This window comes from Ambystoma mexicanum, chromosome 9 (assembly GCF_040938575.1).
Source record: "Ambystoma mexicanum isolate Mex_15411 chromosome 9, UKY_AmexF1_1, whole genome shotgun sequence".
Lineage (NCBI taxonomy): Eukaryota > Metazoa > Chordata > Amphibia > Caudata > Ambystomatidae > Ambystoma > Ambystoma mexicanum.
In genome coordinates this window covers 826,671,471-826,688,546 of record NC_090931.1, presented here as the reverse complement: position 1 = coordinate 826,688,546, position 17,076 = coordinate 826,671,471, and the positions used below count along the sequence as shown (strand labels likewise).

Genomic DNA, 17,076 nt, shown 5'->3' with positions numbered 1-17,076 from the left:
CCTGCATTGATGGGCCAGTGTAGTGGGGAGGAACTGGATCCCTAAAACTGGCCTGCAATGAGGCAATATGCCTGTCCCTGGCTCGTGCCGGGACCAGGGCAAATTGACCACGGGATCCTCCCTATACCTCCCACAGTTCCAACATCCACTGACTCATGGTGGAACCTGGTGTCCTGAGTCACTGTCCTGGTAATTCCCAGAACCAGGCATGGGACTTCATCACATAGACCACATGGGGCTGTTTCTTTTTTCACTCTATGGAGGTCATTACGACCTTGGCGGTAGGGGGTTAACGGCCCCAGTAGAGCTGCCGGCCCCGTTAACCCCCTACCACCTCATTACGAGTTCAGCCTGCTAACAACATGCCTGTTATTAACAGGCCCGTTGTTAGCATGCTCGCCATTCCCATTGAGCCCTATGGAGGCTCGAATGGGAATGGGGATGGGTTCCTGGAATGGGGAAATACCGGGCCCTGGAAGGTCGGAATGGCCCGGTATTTCCCCATTCCAGGAACCCGGACCCGGTACCCGGAATGGGGATAGCCATGCCGCAAATAGCGGCATGGCTGCCTCCAAGGTTGTAATGACCCCCTATGTGTTTGTGTTGCACCTCAGAACATTATCATGTACTGATTTGGGTCACTACTTGTTACTTGCTGTGTAGTTTTCTTTTGTTATGTGTCACTTGGTAGAAATGTGCATTGTTTAACAGCTAAACAGGTGGAGCCATATGTTATAAGTAGGTCTAACAATGAACGTTTACTAGATAAAATAATGTCATCTTCTTTACTTGCTAGATAGAAGATTTGACACCAAATATAAATGATATTAAAATCACATTTACTCACTGGATGTCTATGAAAGGAAAAAGCATCCTGGAACTAATTGAAGCTTCTCCATCTATTTCCACCAGGACTACCCATCAGTGGGCCAGCTGGCACAAAAGCTGGCAGATAACAACATTCAGCCCATTTTTGCAGTCACAAGTAAAATGGTTTCAACATACCAGGTAAGCAAGAGAGAAATCATGTGTCTTATCACCCGCAGATGAATCGGCTCACTGTGCTATTGTATGTTACTGGACATTAATATCATCAATAACAGTCTATGTTCAACAGAAAAAGTAGTTCCTGCCCTATGGCAGCCCCCCTGAAAGACACTCGTAGGACAGAAAGTGACAACGCATGTGCAGTTTGGTCTGCCTAAGGTTACACATTATTCTAAGTATACTCTTCTGAGGGCCATTTTGTAAAGAGAGAAAATAAGCCATCATATTATTAGCTACAGTGGTTTGCACAAAATGTGCGCAATGCATATTTACACCTATACATGGTGTTAAATCACAAGTGTATCTTGTGCACGGCATAGATTGTGTTTGCAAATGTCAATAATTCATTTTGTTGTATTTCTTGTATAACACCTGCATTACCTTTACTTTTTCACGGCCTTTTGGAATAAGGGTTATAGTAAAAGGGGAATAGGTCAAAGTAAACTCAAGTTGTATTGGTTTGGAGTCGTTTTCATTGATATGATAGGTTATTTATAACGCGCTTAATACCCAGAGGATTCTAAGTGCGGCCCGGGCATCGAACCTGTGTTGTTTCGTGTTGCCTTGCTTTCAAGGCGAGCACGTTGCCACTGAGCTATCTTCCCGAAACATTAACTACTGCAGTTCCTTGTGTGCCACAAATGAAGGGACAGTGTTTCAAAAGGTTGAGCCATGTATTTGTAGAGTCCTTACGCTAGAATATTTATAATTAACTGGAAAGAGACAGTCCATTTTGGGTCGATGACGGTAAGCGGTTTGTAAGAAAGAAATAATTTGGTGAGTAGTCAGGTGAAAGACTGTGGAGAGCCTTATGTACAAGGACGATAGCTCTTGGAAACAAGACGGCGCTGAGCAACACTGGTTCGATACCCATTCCTGCGCTTAGGGGCTGGAGTTGGGCATGAAACGCGATATATTTAACCAGTTCTTTTTTAAAGAGATTTTGAATTTCACTCTGTTTGATCGGTAACCAATGCAATGAATTTGGAGCAGGCACTAAATGGCTGATCCAGGTTAAGCAATGATCTGATCTCATGAGGTGTGAAGGCAGGCTGCAAGCGCTGGGTAGGGCTTACAGCCAGGATTAAGGGTGGAGCCAGACTGAATGTATGTTATTTTAGTGTATGTACAGCACTTAGGTGAGTCATGAAGATTTGACATGGATGTGGGTACAGAGGTTGCTGCACTGGAGAGATTGTGTTTCCCTTATCCTATCCCTGTGCTGAATTTCAGGGAAACATGGGTAGGCAGCATCCACCCACATTTTTCAGATTTCGCTATAGATTGCTGGCAGACTATAAAAGGTGTGCACCTTTTTAGTCCCAGAAAAAATATCTGAAATTCTCCTCCTAGGTGATTTTTCTGAAAGGTAAATAATACACTTTTGCCTTGCACACTCTCCTTACGGGAGAAGGCCAGCGGAATCAAGATAGCATGTTTCACTTCAAGATATGTTCAAATCCTATTTGTATGTTAATGAGCCCCCAATTGTTTAGGGCAGTGCCCTGTCGAATTTGTTAACATTTGAAGCCCTGCAAAAGTGCTCATTCTCACTGCCACAGACCTTCCTTGTGCATAGGCTGTGCTGTGATGTCACTATAAGGCAATCATCCAGTCAAGGCAGTTTGGCCTCTGGGCCCGCCTACCAACCCCTGCGCTGACATCCTTGGACTTGCAGCCACAGCCAATAATCCACAAATAAAACACAAATAATCCTTGTCTGTAGAATCTGAAGTAAAAGAATATTGCTAGCTTGGACAGCATGGCCAAATATATACACCCCAAAAAATAAAAGCAATTGTGAAACTGTTGGGAAAACAGTTAACTTAATTTAGGAAAACAGTCAACATTTTTTGCAATGAATTCCACCGTGAAGCTTCAAAAAACCTACTCCCTTGGAAGACTCCTATGTGTTCATGAGGCTCGAGTTGGGAGTCTGACTGGGTCCCTTTCCAAAAGGTGTGCTCCAGCAATTCTTTTCTTATGCCTGTCCTGTTTAACACAGGAGTTATTCTCAATCTGTGGACAGTAGTCAAATCGAGTATACTGTCAAGTGAGCAGAAGGTATGGGAAACTCCTGATCCACCATCACAATAACATATGGGTCATTAATGGTGCTCTTTTGCATCCTACAGGAAATATATATATTTAACGGATTCACAATCGTAGCGAAAAGAGAAAAAGTTTGGTGGTAATGATGGAAAATGAAATAACTTCTCTAACAAGGGAGACTCTGTCTCACAGAGCAGATTAGACCAGAGTTTCCTTAGCTTCGCTCCGAGAACAGAACCCCTCTCATTAAAGCACACCTGTCTGTTGTTGCACTGCTGGTCTCCGACCCGGTTAAATCCCGCCAAATGACTAGCGCTGCTCACAGGTACGGTGGTGAGAGGGACACCGAGCACTCAGGACATTGCTGCAGTGAGTGAAAGCAACGTGTGCAGCCGTGCGAGTCAGTATCCAGGGATGAGAAACCTATGATTGGGTGCTGTGTGTCAAGAGCACTGTCACGCCCATTGCCGTGAGGCAGCCATCTTTAAGTCAGCCAGCACATCATTGAACGTCTCGTGAGAACAGGCGCAGCCTAGTGAGGTCAGGCATTCCTCTAAAATGTAATTTACCACTGTGTCCTTCATGAATTTGTATGGTTGGAGTGCGGCAAAGAGTACTAAAGACACATTGAGTGTGGTAAACCGCATAGATTGTCTAGGATGAGCCATTTGCCATCCCCGTTTCTCCCATATTCTGATGAGCCAATCATTAAATGGGATGTATGGAAAGAAGATTTTCAGGACAATGGGCTGCCGATGCACGGGCCCAGTTATAGTGTAAACCGGAAAAGAGTGCTTTTAGTGCACAGCGTAGATTTTGAAGGACAGAGGGTGCTGAAGAGTCTACCAGAACAGTCTGTGAGCACAGAGGTTCAAGAAGGGGCGGCTTCAGGAGTGTCTTTGAGCGCGTATGTGACAATTTTGCGGAAGCTGGATCTACACTACGAGAAAAAGTCCAGGCCTATATTGGATCGTTATTAATTTGGCATGCAGAAGCAAGGGGAAGGAGAGTTAGTGGAAAACTTTGTGACTGGATTAAGAGAATTGGCCAATAATTACAATTTTGGGGTGTCCTGTCATGGAACTTGTCAGGGGCCAGTTCATGTTATGTGTGAGAGAACATACGATAAGGGAGGTCATTTGCATTACAGGGGATCCCAGTTCGGGTGAGGTGCTTGACATTGCAAAGAAGATGGAGCACATGATGACGTGTGTGAAAGAATTGGGGACAAAGGGGATGAGAGACAAAAGAAGGAGTGTGCAGTGGTCAAAGCACCATTTACAGGGGAGATACAAGAGAGTGGAGAAGAAAGGAGCAGAAAGGAGGTGTGCCAGAATGTGTTTCAGGAACCAAAGAGAGAAATTGCAAGATCATTTGAGAGGTGCTTCAGCTGTGTGAGCATCTTTCATTTCGCTAACTCCAAGAAATGCCCAGGTTTGAAAGCGCAATGCAGAAAATGAAGACGGAAGGGACACTATTCCAGATGCTACATTCATTTCTCCTCGAAGGGAGTCAAGGAGGTCTCCCAGTGTGAGGAAGATGAGAATGAGGAATGTGATCTGATGGGAAATGTGAGAGGAGTATGTTTCTCAGTTGGGAGGGTTGGAACGAAGGGAAAAAGGGGTAGAAAGCCACATACAGAAATGTTGGTGGATGGGTGTGATGTATCCATGCTCACAAATTCGGGTTCTGACTACACCATAGTGGAATGGGAAATGTGGTCATGGCCACTTGGAGGGAAGGTTAAGGCATTGAGAAATCCCAGGATAAGGGCCAATGCCTATGGTCAGGCAAGAATTGAGATTCTGGGAGAATTTAGATGCAAGCTAGAGTGCAAAGGCAGGTCGACTGAGGTGGCTATTGGTGTGTTGAAAGGTAGAGGCTGCTGTAGGGTGGTATGAGCAAGCTGAGATGGGGCTTGTCATAGATCCCAGTGTTCCAGGTTTAGTGTCAGTGATTGACCAAGGAGTGAAGGTTGAGTGTGAATTTGAGAGTGTTTTTGAGGAAAGGATAGGGTGTCTGAAGGATAGGGTGTTATGTTGGAAACCGGCTGCTGTGCCTGTGGGGAGTAAGAGGCCTGTTCCCATTTGTCTCAGGAAGAAAGAGCTGAATAAGCTTAAGGAGAGATGGTTGAGTCTTCAGAGTGGGTCTCCCCCATAGTTGGTGCAAGGAAAGTCAGTGCGGAGATCTGACTCTGTGTTGCTCTTAGAGGACTTAACAGGAATTTTGTAGCAGACAGGTTTGCCCAACATAGGGGAAATGGTGAGTTTGGTAGATGGGGTGAACTATTTTAGTACATTGGATTTGACATCTGCCTACCACCAGGTAAGTTTGCATCCTGCGTCGTGAGAATTAACGACATTTATCACACCTTAGGTTTCGAAGAATGCCATTTGGATTGGTTTTGGATGTGGCTTTCTTTCAGATGGAGAGTGGTGGCTTTTGCTTCCAGGGCATTGCGAGAGGTTGAAAGGAGGTATTCAGTCATAGAGAGGGAGGCTCTCAGTGTGGTCTGGGTGATAAATACATTCCATCAGACAGGCTTCCTCACTAAATGAGCGGCTATCCCGAGCTGAATGAAAGATGCCTGGCTGTGGGGGGCGCCATAGACATTTACTGCTGGACTACTGATCCATAATTGCAGGGAGACACAGGGGAGACGAGGGATCTGGGGGAACCTCAATAGGGGATGGTGCCCCCCTGGGTCATCCCTGTAGATGCCACTGCAACAGAGAGTAATCTGGTGCACGGATTGGGGCATACACTGCAGGGATCCCATGGGGTGGGGTGGGGGGTGGGGCCCACCCTAAATGGGAGCCCACCCTAAGAACTGAGAGCAGACACAGTACTGGCCTAGGCTGAGCTCAGGTACCCTACGGGGAACGAAACAGGGCCAAATTCACTCGCCTGCGGTGGGGAAGAAACTCTAGCTGAATGATTGTGGTCTGGTGGCGGGTTGTGGCTGAGGGAGGTCTGGAGAAGCAACTGGCGGTGGTGACACAGAAACAGGGAGTCCTTGAAAATCACGCTGAGGACAGTAAGGGGAGGTCACAAGGGAACAACCTCTGCATATTGGGTCTGCCAGAGAAAACAGAGGGCCCTAGCATGGAGCTCTTCCTGGAGCAGTGGCTTGCAGACCTTATGACACACATTTCTTTTTCCAGTTTCTTCTCGTTTGAGAGAGCACTTAGGGTTCCCACTGGCAGGCCCTTGCTGGGTGCCCACCCACGCACGGTAATAGCAAGAATTTTGAACTTTAGAGCCAGGGACACCCTCCTGCAGATGGCGTGCGCCACTGGCCCCATAACGTACAACGGGTCCAGGATTGGATTCTTCCCTGACTACACAAAGAAGGTACAGCGGGCAAGACAATCATTTGATGCAATTAAAAGGAAGCTGTTGGCCAGCGGAATTAAATATGCCCTCTTCTTTCCCTCACAGCTAAAAATATACCATGGGACAAAAGCCCTTCTCTTTAACACTCCGCAGGAAGCATAGGAAGGGCACGAAACCAATGTGCGTCCATCACCAGACATGGCAAACGCAGGGAGCCACAGCAGCGTGTCCTGGAACAGGCACCATCTCCTGCCCGCTCCACTCCCATGACCTCATGACATCAGACATTGGGGGCAATGCCCCGGAGCTAGGGCCAATGGATGAATGATTGGAACAGTCACCGCCTAGCCCGACACGGCTGGGACTCCTGGCGACATGAGGGGTTGCGCGCCGGATGAGCGAAAATGAACATTTACGGTCATAAACTATCGACGGAGCCTCGGAGTGGCAACGAGAATAGATGCCCCACGGATGGCCGACACTGTTTTGTTACATCCGTTTGGTGCAGGGTTTGGGCGACAGGTATTTCAAGTTGGGGGAAGTGCGGGGAGGGATGGTGGAAGCTGTTAGTTCACCAACAATGTTTGGGTGGACACAAAAGATTACAGTGATCTTAGGGTTTGGTTTTTATTACTAGTTCGCCTTGCTTTGGAAACTCTGATGGGGCGGAATGGGAGAACGATCACAAGGTTGACAAAACACATTTCGGGGGGCATGGGGATGGGAAGCAAGAGCTCAGACTCGGGCACTGAAAAAACAACTCTGGGGGAAGGATGGAACATGAGAGGGCTGTATTGCTGTTGACATGGAATGTCAACGGGTTAGGGTTAGGCTTAAGCATTAAACAAAGGCTGGTGCTTCAATTCCTCAACAGGCACTCTCCAGACATAGCCCTCTTGACAGAAACGCACTTGGTGGGTACGGAATGCCATTTTTTCAAAAGGTCCAACTATGCAATGGCCTACCATGGCGGGTTCTCTAGGGGGTTCAGGTGTACATTAGTCTTAATACACAAAAGGGTACCATTTCACCTGCACAGGGTTCAGACAGATCCACGGGGCGACTGGTGGTAGTAACTGGGGAACAATGGGCAAACTAATGGGGCATTGTGGCAGTATAGATACCCCCCTCTGACACTTGAGATTCTAAATGACCTCCAAGGAACAATAATCACTGACCATGCAGACATGTGGGTGCTGGTGGGGGGGGGGATTTAATGAGGTTATGGATGTGGGCAAGGATAGAACACATATGGGTAATAGAAACCCAGCCTTTCCGACCAAACTGCATTCTTTCACGGCAGCATTGGGGCTAGTAGATGTATAGAGGGCACTGCACAGGGGAGAGTCTAGTTTCTCATTCTTCTTCAATGCGTACAAGTCCCTATCAAGGATAGACTATTTCTTTGTCCCACAGAATATGGCACACAGGTTGTTGTCCGTGACATTTCTTGCCAGGGGTATCTCGGATCACTCCACTCTATACATAGAGATTAAAAGTGGGCGGACGAAGCCCAGAGCGGCTTGGTGCCTCAACATATACTACTTAGGCATGCTGAAGTACTAGAGGGATTATCCAGTTACACTTCACCTTAAATGAGGGGTCTGTTGACAACCCGTTCACACTATGGGAAGGATATAAGGCGGTGCTTCGGTGGGGAGGCTCTCTCTGGTGGCGGCACAACTCCGGCAACACGCCCAGGAGATTGAGGAGGCTGAGTCACTTGCAGTAAGGAAGGAGGAGGAGTTCCTGGAATAGGGATCCCAGGCTTCACAGGAAGTTTTAGTCACAGCGCAAGAGGCTCTGAGGAATGTGACCCTAGACAATGCGAGAACAGAGGTAAGGGGTATGTACGGGCCATGCAAGATGAGGGAAGAGGGTTGCTAACGGAAGACTCAGACATTGCAGGGGAATTTGTGTCCTTTTACGAGGAGTTGTACAGCCCCCCAATGACGATGGCCAGGACATACGGGTTAAACTTGCTTGACTCGATAATGATCCCTCGCCTATCAGAACAGCAGGCGATGAAACTCGACTCTGAGATCATAGAGGAGGAGGTTGTGACAGCACTATCTCGGCTTCAATCTGGCGAGACTCCAGGGACCAAATGGATTCCCGGTGGTAACCTAGAAAAGACTGGGAGAGGCAGTGGTAGGACCCATGCAACGCATGTTCATGCGAAGCAAACACAATGGATATCTCGTCCAGATCTTAGGAAAGCATGCATTGTGATGCCCCAAACCAGGGAAAACACCAGAACTCTGCACCTCTTACAGACCTATCTTACTAATTAATGGGGAGACCAAAATCCTGGTACTAGTCCTAGCTAATCGTCTACTGGGGGTGATAGATTCCCTAATACACCCAGATCAGTTCAGATTCATGCCTTCTAGATCCACGTGGCTGAAACTGCGTAGGGTACAGTTTGCCATCAGCCAGGCCTCGGTGATACCAGACCCACTAGCGTTCCTAGCTGTGGACTTTGAGAAGGCCTTTGGCTCATTGGGGTGGGACACCTTATGGGACCTTATAGGCCTGTTGGGATTCGGGGTCAGTTCACGTCCTGGGTTCAGTTGCTATATGAATCTCCGGAGGCAGTGGTGCGGGTGAATGGGGTGTCCTCTAGGGCCTTTACTTTGGGGTGGGCGACCAGGCAGGGCTGTCCCTTTTCTCCCCTGCTGTTCACGCTGACCATAGAACCACTGGCTATAAAACTCAGAACCGCATCGGAATGGACGGGATTCACATGGCCATGGGGAGGGGGAGCTGGGTCTCGCTCTACAGGGACGACCTCCTCATTTACATAAACAACCCTGTACATAAACAACCCTGTCATCTCCTGTGCAGAGGTGACACACATACTGACGGAGTATCAGGGTTTTTGTGGACTCAAAGTGAATAAACAAAAATACGTCCTTTTTCCCCTCCACGGGGGAGTAGGGGCAATCCCTAGGCAGTGAACATAGTCAGTCTCAATCTTTGGCTTTGAATACTTGGGATTCCGAGTCCCAGGGACTTTTTTTGTTTTTTTGCCTCAACCTACAACCGGTGATAGACAGATGCTCAGCCGACACAGTTCATTGGCAATCCCTCCCACTAACTTTGTTGGGCAAGGCAGCCCTCTTTAAGATCGAGACACTCCTGATGTTTCTTTATTTTCTCCAGTGCACCCCGCTTCCCGTCCCCAAGGTGATCTTTACATCCATCAATGGCACTCTCTGGGGACTTATCTGGGGAGGGAAGCAACCACGCATTGCTCTAAAAAAGCCTTCAGTGCTCAGTCTTGTAGGGGGATTCGGGTTGTCCTGGCTCTGTAGGTATTATTGGTCTGCACAATTAGGGGTAGCGAATGAATGGCTTCATGGTGACCCTTGGCTTCCCCATAAAGGGGGGTGGAGAATGGGATTAAATAAACCCCTGCAAGTATTATACCGGGGCAGGAAAGGGACCGCAGAATTGCCTGGGATGACGCAGCACATATGACAAATCTGGGCTGATGCTCACCACGACATTGGTTGGGGAGGGAAACTGATATTGGACCAGCCCCTCTGGAATAATAGGCACATTCTGGAAGTCCTAAAAATGGGCCACTTTGTGAGCTGGGAGCATCGGGGGGTGGGGGAGTTCAGACCCTCGCGGATGTAGTACGGGAGGAACGTCTCCTCTCATTTGACACACTGCAAGACACGCTTGAATTACAAAACAAGGAATACTATAGTTATCTGCAATTAACTTAAGCCATCAGCTATCAGTTCCCTGCGTTGGAGGAGATCCCTAATCACTCCCCCTTAGAGGCTTACCTTTTCCCAGGGCCAATAGCTACTAAGGTCACCTCCACGTTATATCAGGTACTAACTGATTTTGGGACCCAGGAGCTGTCCCGACTCAAAGAGAAGTGGGAGAGAGAGATGTGGGTCCATTGGAGTCAGAGGAATGGGTGGAAGCGCTCATTTTCCCACAGGATTTTGGAATAGCTGCACGACTTTGCCTTATCCAATATCAAATACTACACCAGCATATTGCTCCTGGGCAGCAAAAGGCAAGGTGGGGGGTGGTGGATAGTGGTGTGTGCCTGAGGTGTGGGAGGGCGGAGGACACCTTCTGCCACATGTTGTGGAGTTGTGACTCAATGCAGGAGTTTTGGCGGAAATGCATCCATAGGTTATTGGGGGTGCTGGGGTCTCAAGATGCGCAGGACCCGAAAATGGTGTTAATTGGGAATCGGGGGGGAGTGGAGTTCACCATACATGAGAAGACGCTCCTCACTGTAGCGCTGGGACTGGGGAAGAGGCTCATAGCTGCAATGTGGGGCTCTGTGTAAAGACCAAGCCTCAGCCGTTGGGCGGTGGAGGTCGACAGATGTGCATCCCTGGAAAAGCGAATCTATAAGGCATGGGGTTACCCCTGAAATTCCACAAGGTATGGGGGGGATGGTAGGGCACTTCCCTGGAGGTGGGCCTCCTTCACACTAGATATAAGATAGAACCACGACCTGATATTAACCACTTCCGGGTTCATCTGTGATCTTTATGTATGCTCTATGGCACTGTTGACAAGCTGTAACCAAGTGTTGGCGATCTCTTGTTTGTTTATTTGTTATGTGTTTTGTTGGAAAATCAATAAACAGATTTATTTATAAAAATAAAGACTTTGATGGGGTGTCAAGAAGCATCATGAGGTGGGTCGCATCCATGCAGTTCCTGGTAAGGACAATGTTATAGTAGATTTCTTGTCACAAGCGGAGAGTGATGGGAGAAGATGAGTGTGAAGATGAAGATTTGGGAGAAGATGTTTTCCTTGTGTGTGAGGGAACGCTTAGGAGGGAAGGGTGGGAGAGAGAGCTTGGGATTGACATCACAGTTATAGAGGTTATAAGGTGGGTGAGTGAAGGGAGGAGAGGACAAGGTGATGACAGGCCTCCCGTTGTCTACCATAGTGGCCCTGAGAAGTGTCCTACACGCGGCCACATGCACACTTCATCAAGGGTCTATACAGATACGACCACATCGCCCAGCCTTCATCGGCCTTCACTGGCTCCCACTGCACGCAAAAATCACCTTCAAGTCTTGCTGCATCATCTATGAGGCAGTCGCCCTCAAGTCACTGAGCTACCGCGTGGAGAAATTCAGCATCCTCTGTGGACAGCCCACCACCAGAAGCCAGGACATGTGCAGACTTGAAATCTGCTGCTGCAAAAAGGAAAGGACCAGAAATCAAGCCTTCTCTGCCCAAGCCCCAAGACTACGGAACCTCCTCCCCATCAGCATCACATTCTCGTCCAAGCTCCTGTAATTCAGAAAAGAACTCAAGAACCACCTCTTCAAGTAGTCTCTTCTCTTCAACACCCAGGCCATCACATCGCCCTTGCGCCAACTGACTCGCCAGGCGCTGTGTGCCCCTCTCTTCCACACCACCCTGTACAGCTGTACCCCTCCTATGTGCCCCTCTGTATCCTACCCCCTCTGTATATATGTTGTGTTGTTACCTCTGAAAAGTGCTCCGTTAAGCATCTGTACTGTTGCATACATCTGTAAAGTGCTCCGTTGCTTCTCGAAGACAGGTCCAAGCTCAATTAATACAATAATAATAATAATAATATGATAATAATTAGCGACAGAGTCCTTCTCAAGACACTATCGCTCACCCACAAAGGGCTCAATAACACAGCACCCCCCTACATCTCGGCCAGACTGACCAGAAAATCGTCCAGACACCACACTAGGGCTACCAACCACTTCCTGCTTGAAACCCCCAGATTTAGACGATCCAAAGCGGGCGGAGCTAGCTTCCCTGTCAGAGCTGCCCAGGCGTGGAACGCATTGCCTACTGCATTAAGGGCCAACCTACCCTACACCAACTTCAGATGTAAGGTAAAAAACTGGCTCTGGTCCAACGACAACTAATTCGCGCGGCACCGACGGCCATGATATTTCTGAAACCAGTCTATGACTATTCTGCTTTTACCCATTCACCTTTTGTATACACCTTCAATACTGTAACATGTTAGTTTTTCATTTCCAACTGTTTGTATTAACATGTATGCACTATATTGTTATGCTTTTTGTCCTCTGTATGTAATCTAAGCTCAAGTAACCTTGTACCTGCTGCGCCCAGCTACCCCTGGGTTTTGTGCACATTATCAAATAATAAACATAAACATAAACACACATAATAATAATAACAATAAAAATAAAAATATTAGTGAACTGGTGAGACCCTTCTATAAGGTTGGTGGAGAACTGAGTGTAGAGGGAGGATTTTTGTGCAAGGGAGGGAAGGTAGTAGCGCCAGTGAGTTTCAGAGCCAGGTTAGGCACTTAGGTATGAGACAGTGCAAGGGAAGGTTGGGGAGTGACTATTGGTGGCCAAGGATTGATGGTGAAATGTAGGATATGGTGAAGTGCTGTGGGATATGTGGAGAACCAGACAAGGTCTTGAGGAATCATATTCAACCTCTTAGACCACTGGAATTGCCTTCCATGCCATGGGAGTATGGGGCGTTGGGGCTGCTTAACGATTGCAGAGGGAGAAGGAGGTACATACTGGTGTTGCTGGATCTGTACTCCAAGTGGGTGGAAGTAAAGGTAGTAGGTGAGGCGGATTCTCGTGTGGTTGCGGATCTCCTGGATGAGGTGTTTACTGGCAAATGTATCCAGTTTATGCCTAGACTAGTGGAGTTTATTTTAGATGCTTGGGGTGTCACATCACAAGGCTTTGTTGTATCATTCAGAGACTAATGGTGTGGTGGAACTGTTCAATTGCACCCTCATGCAGGCAGTGCAGGGGTCAGGCTGAGTGGGCAAGATTGGGAAGAGGCTGTGATGAGGAGAGCTTGTGCATATAGGTTGGCCCCTCATGCTACGACAGGGTTCATTCTGTTTGAAGTGTTGAGTAGGAGGAAGTCTCACACTGCAGTGTGCTCTCCTTAGCTTGGAAGAACAAGTTATGTGGATTGGGATGAAGAGTGGTTGAGAGAGAGAGAGTTCAAGAAAGGGCAAAAAACATGAAGGAGACGTATGATCGACTCAAGAGTGTTAGGAGGGGAGAGTTTGGGGTGGGAGATCAAGTTTGTGTGATGAAGAGCACGAATGTGGGAAAAGCGAGACGCCATTCTGGGGTCCTGAGAGGACTGTGGCCTTGGCAAGCAAGTGGCAGACAAGTCGCAGTCTTTGCAGCACACCTGGAGACTGTGCGGTTCCTCTGGGATTGACTTTTCCTGCCTGCTGGCTCAGTGTGCATCTACAGTGCCTGGAGTTTTAAAAATCAGCTTCCCAGCTCGTCGCACGTGCGTGACAAGCAAGTGGCCGATAGGTGGCAGTTTTTGCAGTCCTTACGAGTCCGTGTGAGATCTGCATTGGCAGTAACTTGTGTTTGAAGGATGGTGAGTCTCCCCTTTTGTGCTCTTGGGATGGCTTACTGTTGCCGTACGTATGAAAGCTAAGCCTACATCGAAAGGGGGTGCCTGTGCCCTTTGTAGCAAACAGCTTCGAGATACATACAATCAGGGTGGGTACTAAGGAAACATCTCCAACTCTGGGCATACCTTCCAACGTTTCAGAACAGGGTCCGAACACAAAGGAGGCACCTACAGAACATGGACATAAGGGGAACATAACTGCTTTCTTTGCTCCTGAGTCTGACAATAATGTATTTAAAGTACCAGCTGCGTGTAGCCTGAAGGTAACTAGCCGTCAGGGGATGAAAAATTAATGGTAGACAGTAAATCCCTCTTGAACCTCTGCTATTTGTTGCAAACCGAAATAGGTTGGAATGAGCAGAGAGCGAATGTTGCTATTGATAAAGGTTCAGCCATGGGAACATAGCTGCACAGGATAAGACACGGGAGGAGAATGTCTTCACAGATACAGTAGAGGGAAATAACATTGACAGTTTGTCAGCATCAGCAAGACTGTTCGTAGAGCTAACTGGCACGCATGATGAAATATTTGTCCTTGAGAGTTTGAGGACTTCTACATCTGCTCTGGCCACGCTACAATTTGCTGTAACCGATTCTCTTAAAATGATCCAGGAAAATACATTTAGAAGTACGTATGCATGGCCAGATTTTAGATCAATTAAGGGATGTAGTTAAAAAGAGTGATGAGCCACACCATTCTAGGGACAATGATGTTGTGTTCAGTGCTGGCATGCACCAGGTTGACTCGAACTTGAAAGTAACCAACGAAGTTGTCATTGTCATACCAGCAAGTGTGGTGGTTGAGAGTGCGAAAGTGCTGCCAGACCCCCCTGATGATGGTGACAGCCCGGGGTGGTATGTATCCCGAAGAGAGAGAATGCATCAGATCATTATACAGAATTCTGAACGTGGCACTAAGTCTGCCTTGTCTGAGGAAACATTTATTGTTCCTGCAGAGGGTCGGCCTCCCCACGATTGTAAATGGTAGAAGGGTGCGTAGGAAAGCAAAACGCTGGGCGAGGCCTTTAAATGGTAAGGAGGGTACCTTGACCAGTTGGCTGCTGAAGCCAACCAGCAGCCCAGCGCCTGGCAACACTAACATCACCACCGACAAATCATTTTGTTATATGTCGGAGGTTGAAGACGATCAAGTGTGGGCCTCATCACGACTTTGGCGGTAACCCTTAAATCCGGCGGTAGCGCTATTACCGCCGGATTTAAGGGTCCGCCAAATCAGGACTTCGGCGGATTTCGCCCCAGCTCTGAGCTGGGAGGAAATCCGCTGAAAATCTGCGCTATTACCGCCGGCGGGAAATCCGCCGGCAGTAAGAGCGCAAATTTTCCCCATTGAGCCCAATGGGGAATGGGGCATTCCCGAATGGGCTCAATGGGGAATGGGAATTTACTTTACCGCCGAACTCATGATCCGCCGCTATTAGCGCCGGGGAGTTCGGCGGTAGGGCTAATACCGCCGGTGGTAATACCACCGGCGTTACCACCCAAGTTGTGATGAGGCACAGTGGCTGCTAGCATGGATAAAAAGGCTGCTGAAGACTCCGCAAATGCAAAGGGGGTAGAAGACAGGCACGTGTCCAGTAGCATCAATCCTCTCAGCCATAGTCATAGCAAGCATGACCCTGAATTCTTCATGATTAGCATAATTTTAACGAAGAATGGGACCCTTGGATCATTCGATCATATCTAATAAACTTAGTTCATTCTATCCCATCATTACGCCTCTGGTCCTCATGTGACTTTGAATATGTGGAACTACATGAAGATCCAGCAACTATGACTTCTTGAGTTCACTGTTATTCGGGGGACATAGTGGACCGTATAAAGCAGCGTGTCATCAATTGGCAAAAGATGGGCTATGATATTGAAGCAGTAAAGTCACATCCGACTCCCAAGGAAAGACAGAAATTGCAGCCTGTCGGTACAGAGTGTTTGAAAATGACAACTGGTGTACATGGAAGAACTGTACATGGAGAAATGGAAAGCAGTGGCAGCTGGAATTGGCTAGCAGGTTTTCCGCCAGAAAAGCCAGGCAGGAGAACGTGAATGCTAAAAGTAGGATCATGGAATCAAGGGTGCATCGCCACTTTTGTAGCAAAGAAGGCTCCCTATTCCTACTGACCAATGCAAGTTTTGATGATACAGAAAAAGTTTTGTTGTTAGACCATTTTTATTTGGATGGTTACAGCGTATTCTGCAATTTGGCTGATGGGGGGATAGGGGTCGACTCTATCGAAGTCTGATTGTTGAAGTGGATTCATGTTTTATCGCTCGACAGATTGCCATCCCTTTATATGTGAAAAATGTGATGGCCGTCGAGGTCGCCGTCTCTTCTTCTTCCTTGGAGGAAAAGTTGTTGATAATCAATAATTATGGCCTTTCTGGTGGGTCTCATATATAACAGATACAATTAACCATAATGCCTATCCTTATTGACTGGGCTGAATGTGGCAATGGTGAATGGATACTAGTAGGGGAGGATTGTAATGCTTATTGCAAAGACAATACTAGTTCTGAAGAAATGTCCCACGTTTATGCAGCCTGCTCTATGGTCCAGGACCGCAATAACATGCAGGGCCGTCGCTGATTGGCCTTTTTACACGATTGTGAGAGGACCATGCTTAATGGGACAACCGAGGGTGAAGGCCAGGCAGACTCACATCGCAGGTAGAGGTTGGGGGATGGGGGGGTTAGCTGGATTATTATTTCAGCAGTTATGAGCTAATAAAATGGATCTATGTGATTATTGCGACCACTATTATTACGACGGCCGAAAATGCTGACTTTAAAAAAAAAAATGTAAACCCCCCTTACACCACATACATATGCAGGGGGACCATATTACCATTATATTACATACCCCCCCACATATGTATATGTTGCAAGGGGGGGTCAGCATTTTCGGCCGTCGTAATTGTGAGGGTGACATTTTGAGTCATTACCAATACAATTTGTGGTGTGAATGAACATCAGCGATAGCCAATATAGTGATCACTCCCCAATCAAATAAGTGTTGGACATATTATTATTTTTTTTTATTGCAAATGGTTTAATTAAACATTTACAAATACATAAAAGTAAAAAAATCAGAACAAATATAAAAACACAATCATATTTAAAAAACATAGTCATTTTTAAAAGGGAAAAAAGAGAAAGACTCACTTAACCATCATAAGTGGAATAATAAGAACAATGGAAATATTACAAATT

General features: G+C 47.3%; 1 protein-coding gene across 1 annotated transcript in view; it reads left to right on the top strand.

Annotated features, from left to right (window-relative positions):
* The window catches only part of ITGB2 (integrin subunit beta 2), a 588,196-nt gene that overhangs the window by 386,592 nt on the left and 184,528 nt on the right, over window positions 1-17,076 (top strand). Inside the window, exon 8 of the mRNA XM_069615850.1 lies at window positions 913-1,008. Within this exon, the coding sequence (XP_069471951.1) occupies window positions 913-1,008 (96 nt within the window). The remainder of the gene's footprint in view (window positions 1-912; window positions 1,009-17,076) is intronic.